Here is a 19,310-nt window from a genome sequence, read left to right as displayed (position 1 = left end):
AATGGTGAAAAAAATGAAGGACCTGGAGTTGTCAGAGACCTGAGTTTGAATGCCCACATCTGACGCTAGCTGTTCAAATTTGGACAGGCCTCTTAATTACTGTTTCTCAGCTCTTAATGCATGTTAACTTTGCTTGACTTGACTTACTACCTCTAAGTACCCACCTTACAGAATTGCTGTAAGGAATGAGATAATGTATGTAAAGTACTTTATAATCCTTTACTGAGAGAACTTATGGGTTCTAATTCTATCTCCTCATTTATATTAAGTTTCTATTCTCTGCCAGTAATTTTTATTCTATAATTTCCTTGTCTGGAGTCAGCCACTTTGGTATGAAAAATATAAGTAATTGAAAATTATAATTGAAATTATAAAAAAATTATAATATGAAACTGAATAATTTTGTCTTCTCTTTGTTGTCTATTCTTATCTTCCCTTCTACCTCTCAAAGACTCCTACCCATTCTTTAGTCTTCTTGACCTCACTATAGTTTTTTTAAAAACCTTTTTTGTTACCTTTAAAAATCAATTGTTGGGGGGTGGCTAGGTGGCACAGTGAATGGAGCACTGGCCCTGGAATCAGGAGGACCTGAGTTTAAATCCAGCCTCAGACACTTAACACTTACTAACCATGTGACCTTCGGCAAGTCACTTAACCCCAATTGCCCCTCCAAAAAAAAAAAATCAATTGTTGGCCTCAGCACATACATGGCTTTTAAGCTTTCCTAGTTTTTAATAGGATATGAGTCATCTCTGAACTCCCAGTCATGCTTCTAATGAATATGCATAGACTCATTAACAAGGAGCAGTTTCCTCCCTCCCCCAAACCCTGTACTCCCAAACACATCTTCACACAGAGCTAAAGTAAGGTGGGACACTCCATATCTCTGCTTTCTCCATAAACCCAAGTTACATGTAAGAATATCTTATTCACTAGATATATAAGGCCTGATATGGAAAGAAAAAAATTCTCTTTAAATATTTCTCTTGGAGGAGGGAGAAAAACTGTTGCTTTAAAGAATGTACCAGGAAAAAAAAATTTTAAAACACCAAACAAAAAAAATATCTCTCCTTTACCCAGACCTCCTCTTCAGAATAGTATTTTTAAGTGTTCCGTCAAGGTAGTTCAGCATAACCCTATTCTGAGGCCAAAATTGAATAGAAAATATAGAAATATTTGAGAAATTAGGGGAAATATAGTATTGAACAGTGGGGAAAAGAAGTTTACATGGAAAAGGTTGTATTTTCAATTTGTAAATGTGGTCATGTTGGGATATGATGGCATTTTAGGAACAAAATATTTAGAAAAATCAATAACAAAATTTATGAATATTTTATTGGTTTTAATTAGTTATTCAAGAAGAGTTTATTGAGTACTTTCTATGTGCCTAGCACTATGCTTATCAAGATAATAGGCTGATATTCATTAATGATCGAGGCCAAGGTTTCTTAACCTAGGTCTGTAAACTTCTTTCTTTTATATCTCAAAAACTTCATTTCAATATAATTGGTTCCTCTTGTAATCCACCAGATAACCAGAGGGGTCCATGACACATACACAGGAACTTAAAACCACCATCTAGTCTTAATATTCATTTGCATTTTGTGAAGACAATTTCCAACATTTAATTTCTCAACCTCTATAAAGTCTTATTTTGATGGGTTCTTTTTTTAAATTTTTTTTTTCATTTTTCAAATGCTTTATTAACTTCTGATTTACATCATTCATTTCTGCCAGATTTTGAGTTACAAATTTTCTCCCTGTTTTTCCCCTACCTACCACCCCGAAATAGCAGTCCCACAGGATATCCCCTCCTCCAATCTACTCTCTCCAATATCTTCTCCCATACCCCCTTTGACTTTTCCAGTAGGGCATGGTGGATCTCTATGCCCCAGTGCCTGTATATCTTATTTCCCAATTACATGTAAAATAGTATTAATAATAGTATATATATATATATATTTTTTTTTTTTGAACATTTGATTTTAAAACTTTGAATTCCAGATTCATTCCCTTCTTCTCTTGTCACCTACCCTTACTGGGAAGATAAGCAATAGTATCAATATTCAGTATAGGCTGTACATGTGTAGCTAATGCAAAACATTAACAAAATAGATATATTGTAAAAGACTGACTTTATTTCCCTCCCTCCTATCCCACCTCCCACTTGTTCGATTCTCTACTTTGATCCCATCCCTTTTCAAAAGTGGGTGCTTCCAACTTCCCTCTCCCCCCAGCCTGCCCTCCATTCCATCATCCCCCCTCTGATCCCCTTCCCCCCTAATCTCCTGTAGGGTGAGAGTATATATTTTGTTCCCTCCCTGAGCCAAATTCAATGAGAATAAGGTTGACCCATTCCCTTTTGCCTTCTTATTCTTCCCCTCCATTGTAACCATTTTCCCTTGCCTCTTATATGAGATAGTTTACCCCATTCTGTCTCTCCCCATCTCCTCTCATTATATTCCTCTCTCACCTCTTGATTTCACTTTTAAGTATCATCGCTTCCTATTAACTTGGTCCTGTGCCCTCTATCTATGTATATCTGTAAACATATATACACACATTCACATATGTATTCATATGCCGTATACCCTCCGATATATATATTTCTATTCCCTTCAACTATTTTCATACTGAGAAAATTTTCGTCAGTTACAATTATCATTTTTCCATGTAGGAATGTTAATAGTTCAACTTTGATAAGTTCCTTATGATTTCTTTTCCCTGTTTAGCTTCTCATGCTTCTCTTGCTTCTTGTATCTGAATGTCAAATTTTCTATTCAACTCTGGTTTTTTCAGCAAGAGTACTTGAAAGTCCTCTATTCCACTGAATGACCATATTTTCCCCTGAAACATGATATTCAGTTTTGCTGGGTAGGTAATTCTTGGTTTTAATCCCAGCTCCTTTGACCTCCAGAATATCATATTCCAAGCCCTTCGATCCCTCAGTGTAGAAGCTGCCAGAACTTGAGTTATACTGATTATGTTTCCACACTATTCAAATTGTTTCTTCCTCGCTGCTTGTAATATTGTCTCCTTGATCTAGGGATTTCAGAACCTGGTTATGATATTCCTAGGAGTTTTCTTTTTGGGATCTTTTTCAGGGGGTGATAAGTGGATTCTTTCAAGCTCTATTTTGCTCTCTGGTTCTAAAACATCAGGGCAGTTTTCCTTGAGAATTTCTTGGAGGATGATTTCTAGGTTCATGGCTTTCAGGCAGTCCAATAATTTTTAAATTATCTCTCCTGGATATATTATCCAGGTCAGTGGTTTTTCCAATGAGATCTTTCACATTGCCTTCTATTCTTTCATTTGTTTGGATCTGTTTAACAGCATCTTGATTTCTCATAAAGTCATTAGCTTCCATTTGCTCCAATCTAATTGTGAAAGAATGATTCTCCTCAGTGAGCTTTTGAGATTCTTTTTCCATCTGGAAAATTCAGCTTTTTAAGGCATTCTTCTCCTCATTGCCTTTTTGAGCCTCTTTTGCCATTTGAGTTAGTCTATTTTTTAAGGTATGATTTTCCTCAGTCAGGCTGTTGACTCCCATTTCATAATTTTCTTGTATTGTTCTCATTTCTCTTCCCCATTTTCCCTCCACTTCTCTTGTCTGCTTCTTAAGGTCCTCTATGGCCTGTAACCAGCTCATATTTTTCTTGGAAGCTTTTGGTGCACGAGTTCTGAATTCACTGTCTTCCTCCTGTTCCATGCTTTGATACCCTTTGTCCCCAAAATAGGAGTCTAATGTTGGATTGCTCTGCTTGGTTTGCTTCCTTTGCCTGGTCATGTTGCCACTCAGTCACTTGACCCCTGGGATTTTTCCCACAGTAGGACTCTGCCACCACACAGGGGAGCTTTGTTCCAAACACTGTGGTTTTCGCAGCTGCCAGAGGAATTAGTTGGGTGCCCTCTCTGAAGCCTCCACATACTCTGGCAAGCTGGTCATGCACCCCAGGACCTCCACCCTAGACCACAATCCAGATCAAAGTAGGTTAAAGCAAGAGTTATTACTCCTCAGACTCGTCTCTTGGTCCCCCTGCAGTCTGCAGGCCAGGAGCTGAAACTGCCATATGGCTGAGGCTGTGCCACAGCCTTCATTGGTTTCCTGCCTGTAATTCCAAGCAAAGGCAACTTCCCAAGGTTCAAAATACCAGCATAGGTGCTCTCCATTTTGTTCAGTGACAAATTAAGAACAGAGAGAATCAACATATAGTATAATTCATAATACAGCATTTACCAAGTGTGATTTAATCAAGTACTACCCCACCCCTGGACATTACATTGATTTAATCAGTCACAAAGTCCCTCTTCTAAATACTACTCCACCCCTAGGATGTACATTCATTTAGTCCATCACAAAGCCCCTCTTCTCAAATGGAGATTACTTTCCAATCATAAGTAAAGTACATTCATTTCTTCAATCACAGAGCACAAAAAGGTCAAAAGTTCCCCACCCTTGGATTACAATTCAATCTACCCCAGAGTTACAACAAGCTTAAGCACAGCATTTAATACCCAAATGGAGGTCTTTTCTTCATCTTGACAGCAGGCAAGTTCTCAGCAATCTTTGTTACTGGGGAGACAAAGCTTAGCAAGGCCACAAGATACATTGCTAGTGTCTTCATTCATTCTCTGTCTGCAGAACAGTCCTAGGACCCCTGAAAACATTAGCAAAGCTCCCTTCCAGGATTTCTGTAAACATACAACAAGAAAATCCTTATTCAGGGCTTCTGAACCAACAGCAAGGTTCTAAAACCTCTGCAACAACAGCACTGTCCTTCACCAGTGGACAGAATTCACTCTCTGTCTGCAGAACAGTCTCTGGAGCTCTAAACCAACAGCAAGTTTCCGAGACCTCTGCAACAATAGCACTGTCTTTCACCAGTGGAGAAATATGGCAAAACAACATCAAAACAGACAGACAAAGTACCAGCACAACAGCCATGTCTCCTCAGACCTTGGCAGCTCTGGGTGGCAGCTCTCAAAAGTTCTGGGCAATTCAAACTGGCCCTCAGCAATCCTCTCAGTCTCTCTCTGCCTCCAAGGTTCTGCTTTCAAAAATTTCTTCTGCCTCTCTCTTTTCTTGTGTCTCTCTAAATTTACATCACCAGCTCCTCCCAGTTCAGCCCTCTCTTTTCATGTCAACAAGTCCATCCCACAAGTGGGATTCACAAGCTCTGGGTTTTAGCACAATCAAATTGAAAACCAAGCCAATACAGGGGGATCTTTATATTCCATTACTATTACACCTCCCTGGGGACAAAAGCTGAGGTACTCCCAATTACTGGGTCCCAAAGTCCACACTGCACTGACCTCTCACTTTGTCCTTAGCTTCTATGTGTTGATTATTCTGGATCATCACAGCTGCTGGCGATCTGGAGTCCCTCCAGCCGAGGTCATTTCCCAGAGCACTGCACTGGCCAATTCTTGCCGGCCTGCCAGTCTGTACTCAGCAGGAGGTTAGCTTCTCTGTGTCATTTTGTGGGTTCTGTAGCTCCAAAGTTTGTTCAGAGTCCCCTTTTACATGAATTGTAGGTGGTGTGGAGCCAGAGCCACATGGAGTTTCTGTTTTTACTTGACTCCACCCCAAGAAAGCCTTTAATGGGTTCTTAAAGGCTATGATACAGCTCTGGAAATTTCTGCTATTGGGAAAGGCTTCCAGTGTGGTCTTGGCAAGAGCCTATTCTTGTGTCTGCTTTCTGAGGACCAATCTAGTTGATAATGAAGAGGCTAATCACCAGTAGCCTGGTCAACTGGCTATGGATTCTTTGGCCTCAAAAGCCATGAAACAAAGAAAAAGACAGACTAGCCCTCAGCCCTTTATAGCTCACTTCTGCTTGTTCAGCAATGGTGGTAGAGTGATAGGAAATGGGTCAGAGGGTGCAAAGAATCAAACAACTTTTAAACTGTATATAAACATTAACAGCTTTTACTCTAAATGTGAGATGCTTATCGAATGATCAATAAGTTAAGGAATTAAATTATATCAATCTTAACATTCTTGCTATAAATGAAACAAAGTTACTGCCGAACAACTTGCATTCTCCCTTACTATCCATGTGGTGTCAAAAAAACTGGAGGAGAGCCCCCAATGCACTGAGTGGACCTCCTCTGAAGGATACACAGGACATCATGGATAAGAGTTCAATGGGATAGAGGGGTATGAATGAATTGTGAATTGCATTGATGAAATACTATATCGATGATATCCCAGATTCACAAAAGTGTCAAAGTAAGGTGGTAGTAACATGATGTTTTGAAAAATCTTTAGATCAGGAGTTAGACAAGCTGGGTTGAAATCTCAGTTCTGAAGTATGACTTCAGGAAATCACTCTGGGTTTCAATTTCTTCATCTGTAAAATAAGGTGGTTGGACTAGACAGCACCTGTAGTCTTCTCTAACTCTAAAATTCCTATCATGGTAAGAGCTCCTATGTTGATGAAATATGAAGAAGGTTGATAATCTTTTCTATTTCTAAGTCATATCTCATTTTTTAAAGATCATAATAGAAAATTGGAGAAAATGAGGAAAATGATAGATCAAAGAAGGAGGAAAACAACATTTATGGTATGTATTTTATTTATACAATTTTAACATTTCCTTGAAATTTGCATGTTCATAATTTAATGTTTTAGGTAAACTATTTATTAACTTCCTTCATCAGATAGAGTATATAAATTTTTGGATGTAAAAAATGTGCATTATTTGCAAGTAACGTGGACTTTTCCTTGAAATCTGTACTAGTAACATATGTGTTTTTTTTCAGTGTGTACTATTTCAGTTTCTGCATTGTAGCTAATGTCCAACATTAACCCAAGAGACTGTTTAATATTTATTATAAACTTGGGGTGGCTAGGTGGTGCAGTGAATAGAGCACCAGCCCTGGAGTCAGGAGGACCTGAGTTCAAATCCTGCCTCAGACACTTAACACACACACACACACACAAACTAGCCATGTGACCTTGGGCAAGTCACTCAACCCCAATTGCCCTCCAAAAAGAAAAAAAAAACAAATTACAAGAACTTCTCCACCCTATACACATACCCATACTAATAATATTAATGAGAATTTTCATCGTTATTCACCAGAACGATTAACAAGAATGTTTTCCCATGGACTTATCTCTATCTTAAACATGCTCATTATGATAGTTTTGTGGACTGAATCTTGACACAAGTCACAGTGTTTCTTGGCATTTTGTACCTAGTCTATCCCACTCAGACAAGGTTCTCTTTTAAGATAGATATAAGTATTTATTAAATGCATGGGACTAAAACTTACCTTGGTTGTTTGATAGATCTTCTAGCTCAAAAGAAATATGGTTGTTTTGGGGGGGTTTTTGGCATGGAGGATTAAGCCCTGCCAAAAAATATTAAGAGAACATTTGCATAAAGACAGCACAAAGAAAAAATAAATTAGAAAAAGGGTGTGAGTGTGTGTGTGTGTGTGAGAGAGAGAGAGAGAGAGAGAGAGATTTTTAAAGTCTAAGAGTTGAGAAAATGTCTTCAAGTTTTGAAAAGCACCTACATGATACTGTCTCTATTCAAACTGGTGGAAGTTTAATTTCATTGAATTTTAGAGTTTAATTAATTATCTTTACAACACTCCCTTATGAACAACCACCAGTGTTCCTTTCTTCCCTGGGATTGTGACCCAGAACTGTGGATGGACAGTAGAATTGACAATCAGCACCAGCTGTACCCAATGCCTACAAAGAGTCCCCCTCAATCTCTGTCTGATTATTCAACCCTCTTACCACCTCTGGGCTGAGAGTTCCTGAAGTTGTTCCTGCTGCTTTTGTGGCTGTTAATGCCACCAATGCATGTGTGGGTTCTGGATAGGCATTCAACCTGGTGTCATAAACTCTTTCTGCCAACCTCTTAAGTTTTCTTAGGCTAGAAAAATATCTTGCCTCAGTGTTTTTTTGTTTGTTTGGGGTTTTTGCTCTGTTGATCCAAAATTTGATTTGAGGTGTTATTTTAAAGTTGTTTGGAGGGGAATATTGAAAGAATTCATCTGGGTGCTTTTATTTTTAAACTCTTCTTGGTTTTAAAATAAAAGTTTATTTACATATGGGTTCTCCAAATCTTTTTTACTTGTATAAAAGAATAACTTAAGCATTAGAATTTTACTTTGTAAACTTAAAGGCATCTATCTGTCACTTTAATAGCTACTTTTAGAAAGTGACTTTGACATTCAAAACTTGTCAGGTTGCCTTTCTTTTGCTCTTTAAGAAACTAGGCTTGCCTTACAACGACATCTGAGGATTCCATTTGAAACCAGCATTTATTTAATTTTCAGCTTCTTAATATAGTGAGCTGTACTTGGAATAATATGCCCTGATAATTATTTCCTACCCCACCCTAAAGTCACTTAAAACACCTTAAGGGATAAAATTGTTTTAGTTCTCAAATGTAATGTGTTTCCCACCTGCTTGGGAAAACTGAGACTTGTGAATAGCTTGGATTTAGGAGTTCTGAGCTATGGTAGGGCTAAAGATAATTGGGTATTCACACTAAGTTCTGTCACAATATAGTAGGCCCCTTGGGAGGAGCTACTAGACATGGTGTTAGGAAATCCTGAGTTCAAATCCTGCCTCAGACACTTACCATCTATATGACCCTATACACATCATTAACTCTAGGCCCACAAGTGGCCCATACACTTCCAGCCTAGAAGAAATAAGAAGACCTGAGCCCCAAAAGAAAAAGGCAGACCTTCAGAATCTTCAAGTGAGTACAACAGCCATTGGTAGCTTTTCTGACTACCACATGGGGGCTTTTCACGGTATAATCAAAGAATCTTAGAGCAAGAAAAGACTTTAAGAGTTTATCTGACCCAGTCTCTCTTCCCACACACAAATCCTCTTTTAACATCTCTGACAGATAGCCAATCAGTGTAAACCCTTCATGTTCTGTGGACGTTATGGCATCACAAGGAAGCCCATTTCATTCTTGGACAACTTTAAGTTTCAGGAGGTTCTTTTTATAAGGTCAAAATTTGCCCCCCTGTAATTTCCTCCCACTTATTCTTCCTAGCTCTACTTACCCTCTGGAACAACACAAAGGATGTACACTTCCTGTTTCATGTAATATCCCTTCAAATGTTTGAAGACAAATATTATCTTTTCTCCTGGGTCCCTTAGATCATAACCTTGTTAATTTTGGCATGCCACTGTTGTCTTTCTGAATATATTTTGTAGACTTGTTATCATTATCACCTCCTCGAGGCCCCTGCCAATGCATGGCCTGGAGAGAGGCTGTAGACTTCCCAGGTGCCTTATGAAAAAGCTTGATTAGTCTGAAGCACATATATTACCCTCCCCTTCCTATATCTGCTTTTCAGGACAAAATCCTGTTTATAGTATTTTTAAAACCAGCATCTTCTCTATTGTTTGCAAACTTGACTCTCACTTACCCCTGGGAACTGATGGCAATAAGGGTTAGTAGCATCCTTTTGTTAATTTTTAAAATTGTTTTTAGGGATTTCTTTTTTTCCAATTTATTTATTTTTACTTTTCAACATTCATTTCCACAAGATTTTGAGTTACAAATTTTTCTCCCTATCTTTCCCCTACCCCTACCCCAAAATAGCAAGCCTACTGAATACCCTTTCCCCCAATCTATTCTCTTATATCCTCCCTCATCACCCTCCTAACTTTTTAGCAGGGCAAGATGGATTTCTATACCCCAGTACCTGTATATCTTATTTCCCAATTGCATGTAAAAAGCAATTTTTAAACATTTCTTTTTAAAACGTTGATTTCCAGATTCTTTCCCTTCTTCCCTCCTCACCCACCCCCACTAGGATGATAAGCAATTCAATATAGTTTGTATATGTGTAGTTACTGCCGGGAGCCACTGGGTGCCAGCCCCAAGTGTGAGCAAAGATGTGATAGAGAATTTACCAGGCAATGTGGGTAGTTCAAGGAAGAACTCCCTTTATTGATTCTTTGAACAAGGTTTTTATAGAGCAAAAAGATAAAGGAAACTGTAACTCGAGTTTTCTTATCACTATTATTACAGGAGGTTTAGGTAATGTAACAATATCCTGGATGAACAGAATGTCTCTAATCTAATAAGGATTTAACACCTTTTGGCTAGAATCTTAGTGCAGGGCAAGTCCTTTGATCTCAGAACTCAGGTAACATATTATTTAAATGCAGCACATCATAAAGGAAAATTCCAGGAGCTAGCTTCAAAAGCCACAACTCAAAGGACTCCCTTTAGAACCAGCTGTTGAGATTTTATCTGAGTGCTGGATCAAATATTTTGACTCTCCACAAGTTATGCAGAACATTTCCATAGTAGTTATACTGTGAAAAACGAACTATAATTCCCTCCATCATATCCCACCCCCACTTATTCTATTTTCTCCTTTGACCCTGTCCCTTTTCAAAAGTGTTTGCTTCTAACTACCCTCTCCCCCAATCTGCCCTCCCTTCTATGATCCCCCCTCTTTTCCCCTTCCCCCCCTACTTTCCTGTAGGGTACAATACCCAATTGAGTGTGTAGGTTATTCCCTCCTTAAGCCAAATTCAATGAGAGTAAATTTGACCCATTCCCCTTCACTTTCCTGCTCTTCCCCTCCATTGTAACATTGTAACAGTTTTCTCTTGCCTCTTTTATATGAGATAATTTACCCTAATCTATCTCTCCATTTCTCCTTCTCCCAATATATTCCTCTCTCACCTCTTAATTTTATATTTTTTATACATCATCCCTTCATATTCAACTCATCCTGTGCCCTCTATCTATGTATACATGTGCATACATATGCACATGCACACCCTCCTATACATATATATGTACGTATGCACATATATACACATATATATTCCCTTCAACTATCTTCATACTGAGAAAAGTCTTATGAGTTAAAATTATTGTTTTTTCCATGTAGAAATATAAATAGTTCAACTTTTATAAGTTCCTTATGATTTCTTTTTCCTGTTTACCTTCTCATGCTTCTCTTGCTTCTTGTATTTGAAAGTCAAATTTTCTGTTCAGCTCTGGTTTTTTTCAGCAAGAATGCTTGAAAATCCTCTATTTCATTGAATGACTATATTTTCCCCTGTAGCATTATATTCAGTTTTGCTGGGTGGGTGATTCTTAGTTTTAGCCCTAACTCCTTTGACCTCTGGAATATCACATTGCAAACCCTTCAATCCCTTAGTGTAGAAGCTGCTAAGTCTTGTGTTATGCTGGTTGTGTTTCTGCAAGACTCAAATTGTTTCTTCCTGACTGCTTGCAGTATTTTCTCTTTGACCTGGGAACTCTGGCATTTGGCTATAAGATTCCTAGGAGTTTTCTTTTTTTTTTCTTTTCTTTGATTTTTTTTTTCTTTTTTAGTTTACATCATTCATTTCCACAAGATTTTGAGTTACAAATTTTCTCCCAATTTTTCCCCTACCACCACCCCAAAACAGTGATCCCACTGAATATCCTCTCCCTCAATCTGCTCTCTCCTATATCTTCCCCATCCCCCCTCCTATTTTCCAGTAGGGCACGGTGGATCTCTATGCCCCAGAGGCTGTATATCTTATTTCCCAGTTACATGTAAAATAATAATAATTATTATGTATATATTTTTAAACTTTTGATTTTAAACCTTTGAATTGCAGATTTTTTCTTGCCTCCCTCATCCCTCACCCTTACTGGGAAGATAAGCAATTCAATATATGTTGTATATGTATAGCTATGCAAAACATTTCCATAGCGGATATATTGTGAAAGACTGACTATATTTTCCTCCATTCTATCCCACCCCAACTTGTTCTATTCTCTACTTTGCTCCTGTCCCTTTTCAAAAGTGGGTGCTTCCAACTTCCCCCCCCCCCCCCCAGCCTGCCCTCCCTTCCATCATCCCCCCTCTGATCCCCTTTCCCCCTACTCTCCTGTAGGGCAAGATACCCTATTTAGTGTGTATGTCATTCCCTCCCTAAACCAAATTTATTGATGATAAGGTTGACTCATTCCCTTTTGCCTTCCTGTTCTTCCCCTCCATTGTAACAGTTTTCCCTTGCCTCTTCTATATGAGATAATTGACCCCATTCTATCTCTTCCCATCTCCTCTCATTATATCCCTCTCTAACCTCTTAATTTCACCTTTTAAGTATCATCCCTTCCTATTCAACTGGTCCTATCTATGTATACCTGTACACATATATACACACACTCGCATATGTATTCATATGCCCATATACCCTCCTATATAGACATATATGTATATATACATATATACATATGCATTTCTATTCCCTTCAACTATTCTCATACTGAGAAAAGTTTCATAAGTTACAATTGTCATTTTTTATGTGGAATGTAAGTAGTTCAACTTTGATAAGTTCCTTATGATTTCTTTTCCCTGTTTACCTTCTCATGCTTCTCTTGCTTCTTATATCTGAATGTAAAATTTTCTATTCAACTCTGGTTTTTTCATCAAGAATGCTTGAAAGTCCTCTATTCCATTGAATGACCATATTTTCCCCTGAAACATGATACTCAGTTTTGCTATGTAGGTGATCCTTGGTTTTAATCCCAGCTCCTTTGACCTCCGGAATATCACATTCCAAGCCCTTTGATTCCTCAGTGTAGAAGCTGCCAGATCCTGGGTTATCTTGATTGTGTTTCCACAATATTCAAATTGTTTCTTCCTGGCTGCTTATAATATTTTATCACTGATATGGGAACTCCAGAACCTGGCTGTAATATTCCTAGGAGTTTTCTTTTGGGGATCTTTTTCAGGATATGATTGGTGGATTCTTTCAACCTCCATTTTGCCCTCTGGTTCTAAAACAGGGAAGTTTTCCTTGAGAATTTATTGAAGGATGATTTATAGGTTCTTTTTTAGCTCATGGCTTTCAGGTAGTCCAATAATTTTTAAATTATCTTTTCTGGATCTATTTTCCAGGTCAGTGGTTTTCCCAGTGGGATATTTCACATTGCCTTCTATTTTTTCATTTGTTTGGATCTGTTTAATAATACCTTGATTTCTCACAAAGTCACTAGCTTCCATTTGCTCCAATCTAATTCTGAAGGAATGATTCTCTTTAATGAGCTGTTGGGATTCTTTTTCCATCTGGCAAATTCAGCTTTTTAAGGCATTCTTCTCCTCATTGGCTTTTGAGACTCTTTTGCCATTTGAATTAGTCTATTTTTTAAGGCATTATTTTATTCAGTCAGGTTGTTGACTCTCATTTTATAATTTTCTTGCATCATTCTCATTTTTCTTCCCAATCTTTCCCCCACTTCTGGTTTTCAAAATCCTTCTTAAGCTCCTCTATGGACTGTAAGCAGCTTATTCTTTTCTTGGAAGCTTCTGGTGCAGGAGTTCTGGCTTTGCTGTCTTTCTCCTGTTCCATGACCCAATCCTTTTTGTCCCCAATAAAGGAATCCAGAGTCAGACTGCTGTGCTTGACTTGCTTCCTTTGCTCGCTCATGTTGCCACTCAACTGTCACAGCTCCTGGTGATTTACTCTCCTGAAATCTGCTCCAGCCACCACTAGTTTGAGCTGGCCCAGCACCAGAACCATGTGGCTCACACGGGACTGTGCTTGGCTCCCAGCTCAGTGTGATAGACACTTCCTGTCGGCCTGCCAGGCTGCCTTCAGTGGGAGATTTGTTTCTCTCTGTCACTTTGTGGGTTCTTTAGTTCTAAAATTTGTTTAGAGTCATTTTTTTACATGTATTAGTGGTAGTGGGAGATGAAGACACAAAGAGGTCCCATTTTTACTCTGACATCTTATCTCTGCCCCCCCCCCCAGCAGTGCCCTTTTAAAGATAATAATGTATGCAACCCTACCTCAGATGTTCAGTAGCTGTGTGATCCCAGGTAAGTTATTTAACCTTGTTTTCCTCAGTTTCCTCATCTGTCAAATGAGCTGTAAAAGGAAATGGAAAACCACTCCAGTATCTTTGCCACAAAAACCCTAAATGGGATCACAAAGAGTTGAACATGGTCTAAATGACCAAAGAACAATAACAACATTAGCAAACTTTGTAATAGTAGAGTTCTATTGAGTATGGAAAATTTATTGGAAAGTAACATAAAGATAAAAATAACAAAACACCAATGAAATATTTTAAAAGAAAAAAAAACCCAACCTTAGATTTAAAAGTTCTAAAGGACATTTATAGATTATTAGGAAACAAATGTTCAATATGAAAAATTGGAATGACTTACCCAAGGTCACATAATAAACTAAAGGTAAATACAGAATTAAACCAAATTTCCCGAGTTCCAGTCTCCTCCTATAATATCACTCTTCTTCAGCGTAAACAACTCCAGTTTCTTTAACCATTTTATCCAAGAAATGGTTTCCAGACTGATTATATCTTGTGACAGTTAAAATTGAATGTGACATTACATATGTGTTCTGAGAGTTGATGAGGACACTACATTTTTGTTAAGCCTAAGACTTTGTTAGTTTCTTTGATAAATGTCAGAATATTCCACTATTTGCTTTTAGTCTACTTAAATCTGTTATTTTCACATTAACTTCTGTCTAGTTAAATCTTTCCCATACTTGGATGACTTAGGGGAATGTGTGTGTGTGTGTGTGTGTGTGTGTGTGTGTTTGTGAGAAGTTTAAATTCAGGAGTTTTTTAATTTATATTGAATATAATCCTGTTATCCAAACTATTAACTATCCCTCCCAGCCATCACCCAAGTGTCCCATCATCCTGCTCACATTTCACCATTTTCTCTTGAAGTTTCTTGTAAGAGAATGCCTATTAAAATACCTATTAAAATCCTAATTACTACATTTTTCTGATTGAATAGTAATCTCCCCCCCCTTTTTTTTTGCTTTTTGGAGGGCAGAAGGTAGGGCAATTGGGGTTAAGTGACTTGCCCAAGGTTACACAGCTAGTTTTGTGTTAAGTGTCTGAGGTCGGATTTGAACTCAGGTCCTCCTGACTCCATGGCCAGTGCTCTGTTCACTGCTCCACCAAGCCATCCCAAATAGTAACCCTTTAACAAAGATGATTGTGGTCTTTTGGAATAAGTTATAGTTTGGGAAAATAGATTGGCTATTAGTGGACTGGCTACTCCTTCCCTAAGTACTCACAAGCCAACTATTAATATTCTATTCTAGAATTATACTATGTTGCCTCTCTAACAAAATACATGATTCATCATGAGCATAACTGGTGTAAAATAGTTAACCTAGGTGAAATCACCTCAAATGGTAGCCAGTAAGACAAAAAGGGAATATTAGATCATATGAACATGTTGGAAATAAAAGACCAGTAATGAAGATTTATAATCAAAATGCATTTAACTGTTATAAATGTGTATAAAACATGTATGTAAAATAAGCTCTCTAAAAAAGTAGAGAATGGGAAAAAAGAAAGGGAAGGAAGTGGATAGAGGGTAGATTGAATATGAGGGAATTCTAATGGACCCTGCTTGAAAAAAAGTAAACGTTGAAAAGAGTAGTCAATTTACTCAGTTTGTTGTTGAAATAATTATGGCAAGTATAGCAATTATAGCATATGTATATATGCACATCTACATATATAAAATAGATGATCTCTAGAATAGTAAAATAACTTATGTATAAATATTTCAATTTCTTAAAAACCTTTAGTCAGTTAATTGCCAATACTTATGAACATTAGAACTAACACATATGGCAACTTATATTGTTAATCTAAAAAGAAAAGATAAAACTTAAGGGCAAATGGGAGTTTTTATATGAGTTTTTTAAAGTTTTTTTTTTTTACTATTTTTCAGTATCCATATTTTACAACTGAAAAGAAGATTGTAGAGGTATTTAAAAATTCTTTTCTATAAGAACACATTTTAGATTAAACCAATATACTATGTTAAAAAATGTTTAAAGTAATATGAATTTATATATTGAATCCTAGAAAATAAAGGTTTTAGATTTGTTTTAACTTAAATTTTAATATGAGATGTTTTTGCTACTTAACTCTAGTTTTCATTCTTAATCTTTTATATAGAGTATCTGGTACTTTCATAATTTAAAATTTTAAAATATATACTTTGGTAGCATTTTAAATAATTAAGTTAGTATCCATAAAACCATTTTAGGGCATGTTAAACATTTTCATCTATGGTAGTGTTATAAGTTACTGGAATTATCAATTGCTGGAAATAGTCATTTCAATAATGATGAAAATGCTCCATATTCCTGAATTATTTTAAAAGCTTAAAAGAGAAAGGACATTTTTAGCTCCACCAGATGTGGCTATATCTAGTAGTCAATCATCATTGCTGATCTTATCCTAGATAGGGCTGGATATCTGCTTTATTGGATTATAACACTGATTCTCCACCTTCAGCATGATAGGACTGGCTGTAAGACTGAAACAGGAGCATCCTTCTCTTAGCCTTACTGGACTAAAAAATAAAAATGGAATAGGTTCATTATTCCTAGGAACTTATTCTACTGTGTATGTCAATATATCCCTAAGGCAGTTTAATTTTTTCCTTTGTTGAATCAGAAATGATGGTTTAATTAACCGTCTTTTGTCCCATCTCCTTTGTATAAAAAGAGACAGAAAGAGGATACTGCAGAGAGTAGCAATGATGTTCAAATGGAGCGCTGGGGCCTATATATTTTGTTCAGACTAGTTCATGGCAGGAAAATTAACTGGGCCTCATTGTCCAGTAAACTGTACCAAGCTAGACTTTTAGGCTTTATTTTCTTTTCTCTTGTTTTCTTAGGGGGAAAAAAAGACTTTAGTAAAATTTTAGATAGATGATAGCAATTGCTATGACACCTAAGACTGTGGGAGAAAAAGTAGAGCTGGTACTAGCAGGGCACCCAGGAAAGAATGAGATGAAGACAACTGTGGACATTGAGATATTCTTTCCTGGGCCATTTCCTGGCAGAGTCTGGATTATATCCTGAGTGTCCAAGTACATTTTTTCAAACTCAGTACCTAAATATCTTAATCTCTTGGCATTTGAATATACTGAGTATCTCAATCACCAACAAAGCAGAACATTATGAGGTGTGTAGAGGGTGGTGGGTTTAATTTAGTGTCACAGTGCCTAGCACATGGAAAGCAGTCAATAAATGTTTATGGTTAGACTGATAGAGAAATTTTAAAAAGACTATGTTACAGTTTTAAAATAATACATTTCAATAATATCATATGAAAACACACCAGAACACTAAGAAAAGTAGAATAATTATTGTCCTATTATTTCTCCCACCTCTCTTTAGAATTGTACCTTCTTAGGTTTCAGAGTAAACATGCCTTCAAAACTACCCAGACATTTGACAGCTTCCGAAATTTTTCTTTACGTTTTGAAAACTCAGAAACTTGACGTAAGTAATCATTAATTTGCTTTGCCAAAGAGTGGTCCATCATAACATTATCTAATGATCTAAGCTTTTTTTTAAAAAAAAAACATATTAAAGCATACTAAATGTAAAAATAAATACGAATTAGTTATTTAAAATCAGTAGTGCATAAAGCCTAGTATTTATTGCCTGCTGAAAAAGCAAGCAGAATTAATGACCTGGAGTTGTATGATGTTATTTAAAATAATATTAAAAATATTTTGCAGTTTCTTGTAAGAGAATATTTTTAAATTGGGGGTGAGGCAAAACTTCTCTGCTGCTCTTAGAAAAGTATGTAGGACATAATTCTATGGTAGGTTTCTATTTTTTTCAGAGTATAAAAAACGTATTGTGTGTTTGAATGTTACATGTTGGTATGAGAAAAGACATTTCCTTAAATGGTTATCTGTACAACTTTTGAACAGTATATTCCAAATTTAGCCTGTTAGACTAAACAGTAAAAACAAAATATAGAAAGGTCATCATATAGGTCACATGCATGGAATGAATGAATGATTTTCCCAACTAACATTCAGAATCTACATGTATAAGTTTGCATTGAAAATTTGGCTTATTGACAAATGTTCTTTAAAGAGTAGCATGAGGAAATAAAATGAGATACATTTTCCCAGGGCTTGAAGTATTTCCTTAGTATAGGCAGGTAGTTGGCCTAGTGAAAAGAGCACAGGACGGACAGTCAAACAATCCTAAGTTTAAATCTGACTTCTGACCACTACTACTGTGTGACCCTGGGCAGGCCAGCTTACCTCTGTCTGTATCAGATTCCTCATCTGTAAAATGAACATAATAATAGACCCTACCTCTCAGGGTTTTTTGGAATATAAAATGAGAACATTTGTGAATGGCTTTGCAATCTATAAAGCGTTATAAAATTCAAGTTGTTATCATTATTGAAGTGAGTAATATGTGGAAAGAATAACTTAATGTATGATACCTTAGACATCTGAAAAAAGAGTAAGAACCTAGTTTTTGGTGGTGGTGATAGTGGTAGTGTTGAATTGGGGATCTTTGGTCTAGCTTTGGCCTGCTATAGTCATTGAGGCAGTTAATCCAAGCAACAAAGTTACCAGGTGTCCTGAGGATTGTGCTCAGCTCCCTAGGATGTGGCTAGGGTGATGTCATTATCCTGCCCTCCCCATCTTTCTCCACAACCAGATTTTCTTTAACTTCTTAAATTGATGGTTCAGATGAGAGATTCAGCTTAGGCAATATTCCTTTTCACAACCTACTTTATTGAGAATTTCCTGCCATGTACACCAGGGACCCAAGGAAGATAGCATTCTTATTTCCCGTGTACCCATTAGTATGATTTTCCTGTTTAGTTCCTGTAGTTGTATCCTGCCTTGTTTGATGGTAAGCTTTGCCCAGAATAGATCTTTACAATGGTACAATACCATCATGTTGAAGTTCTGCTTGTCCCCCGATAAGTTTTTTTCCCCCTAATGTCCAACACAACTTGTGGGTGTAACAGGGTTCATTTAAATCTACACAACCACAATTGGTATAAGTCTGCTCTGAGAAAAGCAGAATAATGATTCTTTCAGGTTTGCAAAGAACTTTCTTATATTATGTCATTTGAATCTCCAGTGACTCTGTGAGATAAGTCCTACCGGCATATCTATCTTTTACAGATGAAGACATTACAGATTAGAGATCTGCCAGAACAGACACTAATAGGTATCATATATACATTTGAACCAAGTCCAATGCTCTCTCCACAACCTGTCATGGGAACTCTAGCAAACACCACCTTGGATCCTGATTGAATACTGTGCTTAAAATAGATTATATAGAATTTTTTAAAGGGCCATTCAGCTTTCCTCCTGGGATTTCTACAGGGAAAGACAGATTATCTTGAAGCAAAAAACAGAAACAAAAACAAAAATAGAGTGCTGAACAGAAGTGTGTGATTCTTCTAATAGTTTAAGAAGCCTTTATACATGCCATAGTATGATTCCTTCAATATCG

General features: G+C 37.0%; 1 protein-coding gene across 1 annotated transcript in view; it reads left to right on the top strand.

Annotated features, from left to right (window-relative positions):
* FAM227B (family with sequence similarity 227 member B) overlaps positions 1-19,310 on the top strand; it is a 45,957-nt gene that overhangs the window by 14,643 nt on the left and 12,004 nt on the right. Inside the window, exons 2-4 of the mRNA XM_069098019.1 lie at positions 6,500-6,567; positions 15,740-15,775; positions 17,202-17,306. Of these exons, the coding sequence (XP_068954120.1) occupies positions 6,500-6,567; positions 15,740-15,775; positions 17,202-17,306 (209 nt within the window). The remainder of the gene's footprint in view (positions 1-6,499; positions 6,568-15,739; positions 15,776-17,201; positions 17,307-19,310) is intronic.

Source organism: Petaurus breviceps, unplaced genomic scaffold, assembly GCF_028583685.1.
Source record: "Petaurus breviceps papuanus isolate PSGF00001 unplaced genomic scaffold, PetGlider_PUasm1.0 37, whole genome shotgun sequence".
Lineage (NCBI taxonomy): Eukaryota > Metazoa > Chordata > Mammalia > Diprotodontia > Petauridae > Petaurus > Petaurus breviceps.
The sequence above is the reverse complement of the archived record's forward strand: the minus strand, read 5'-3'. Positions and strand labels throughout refer to the sequence as shown.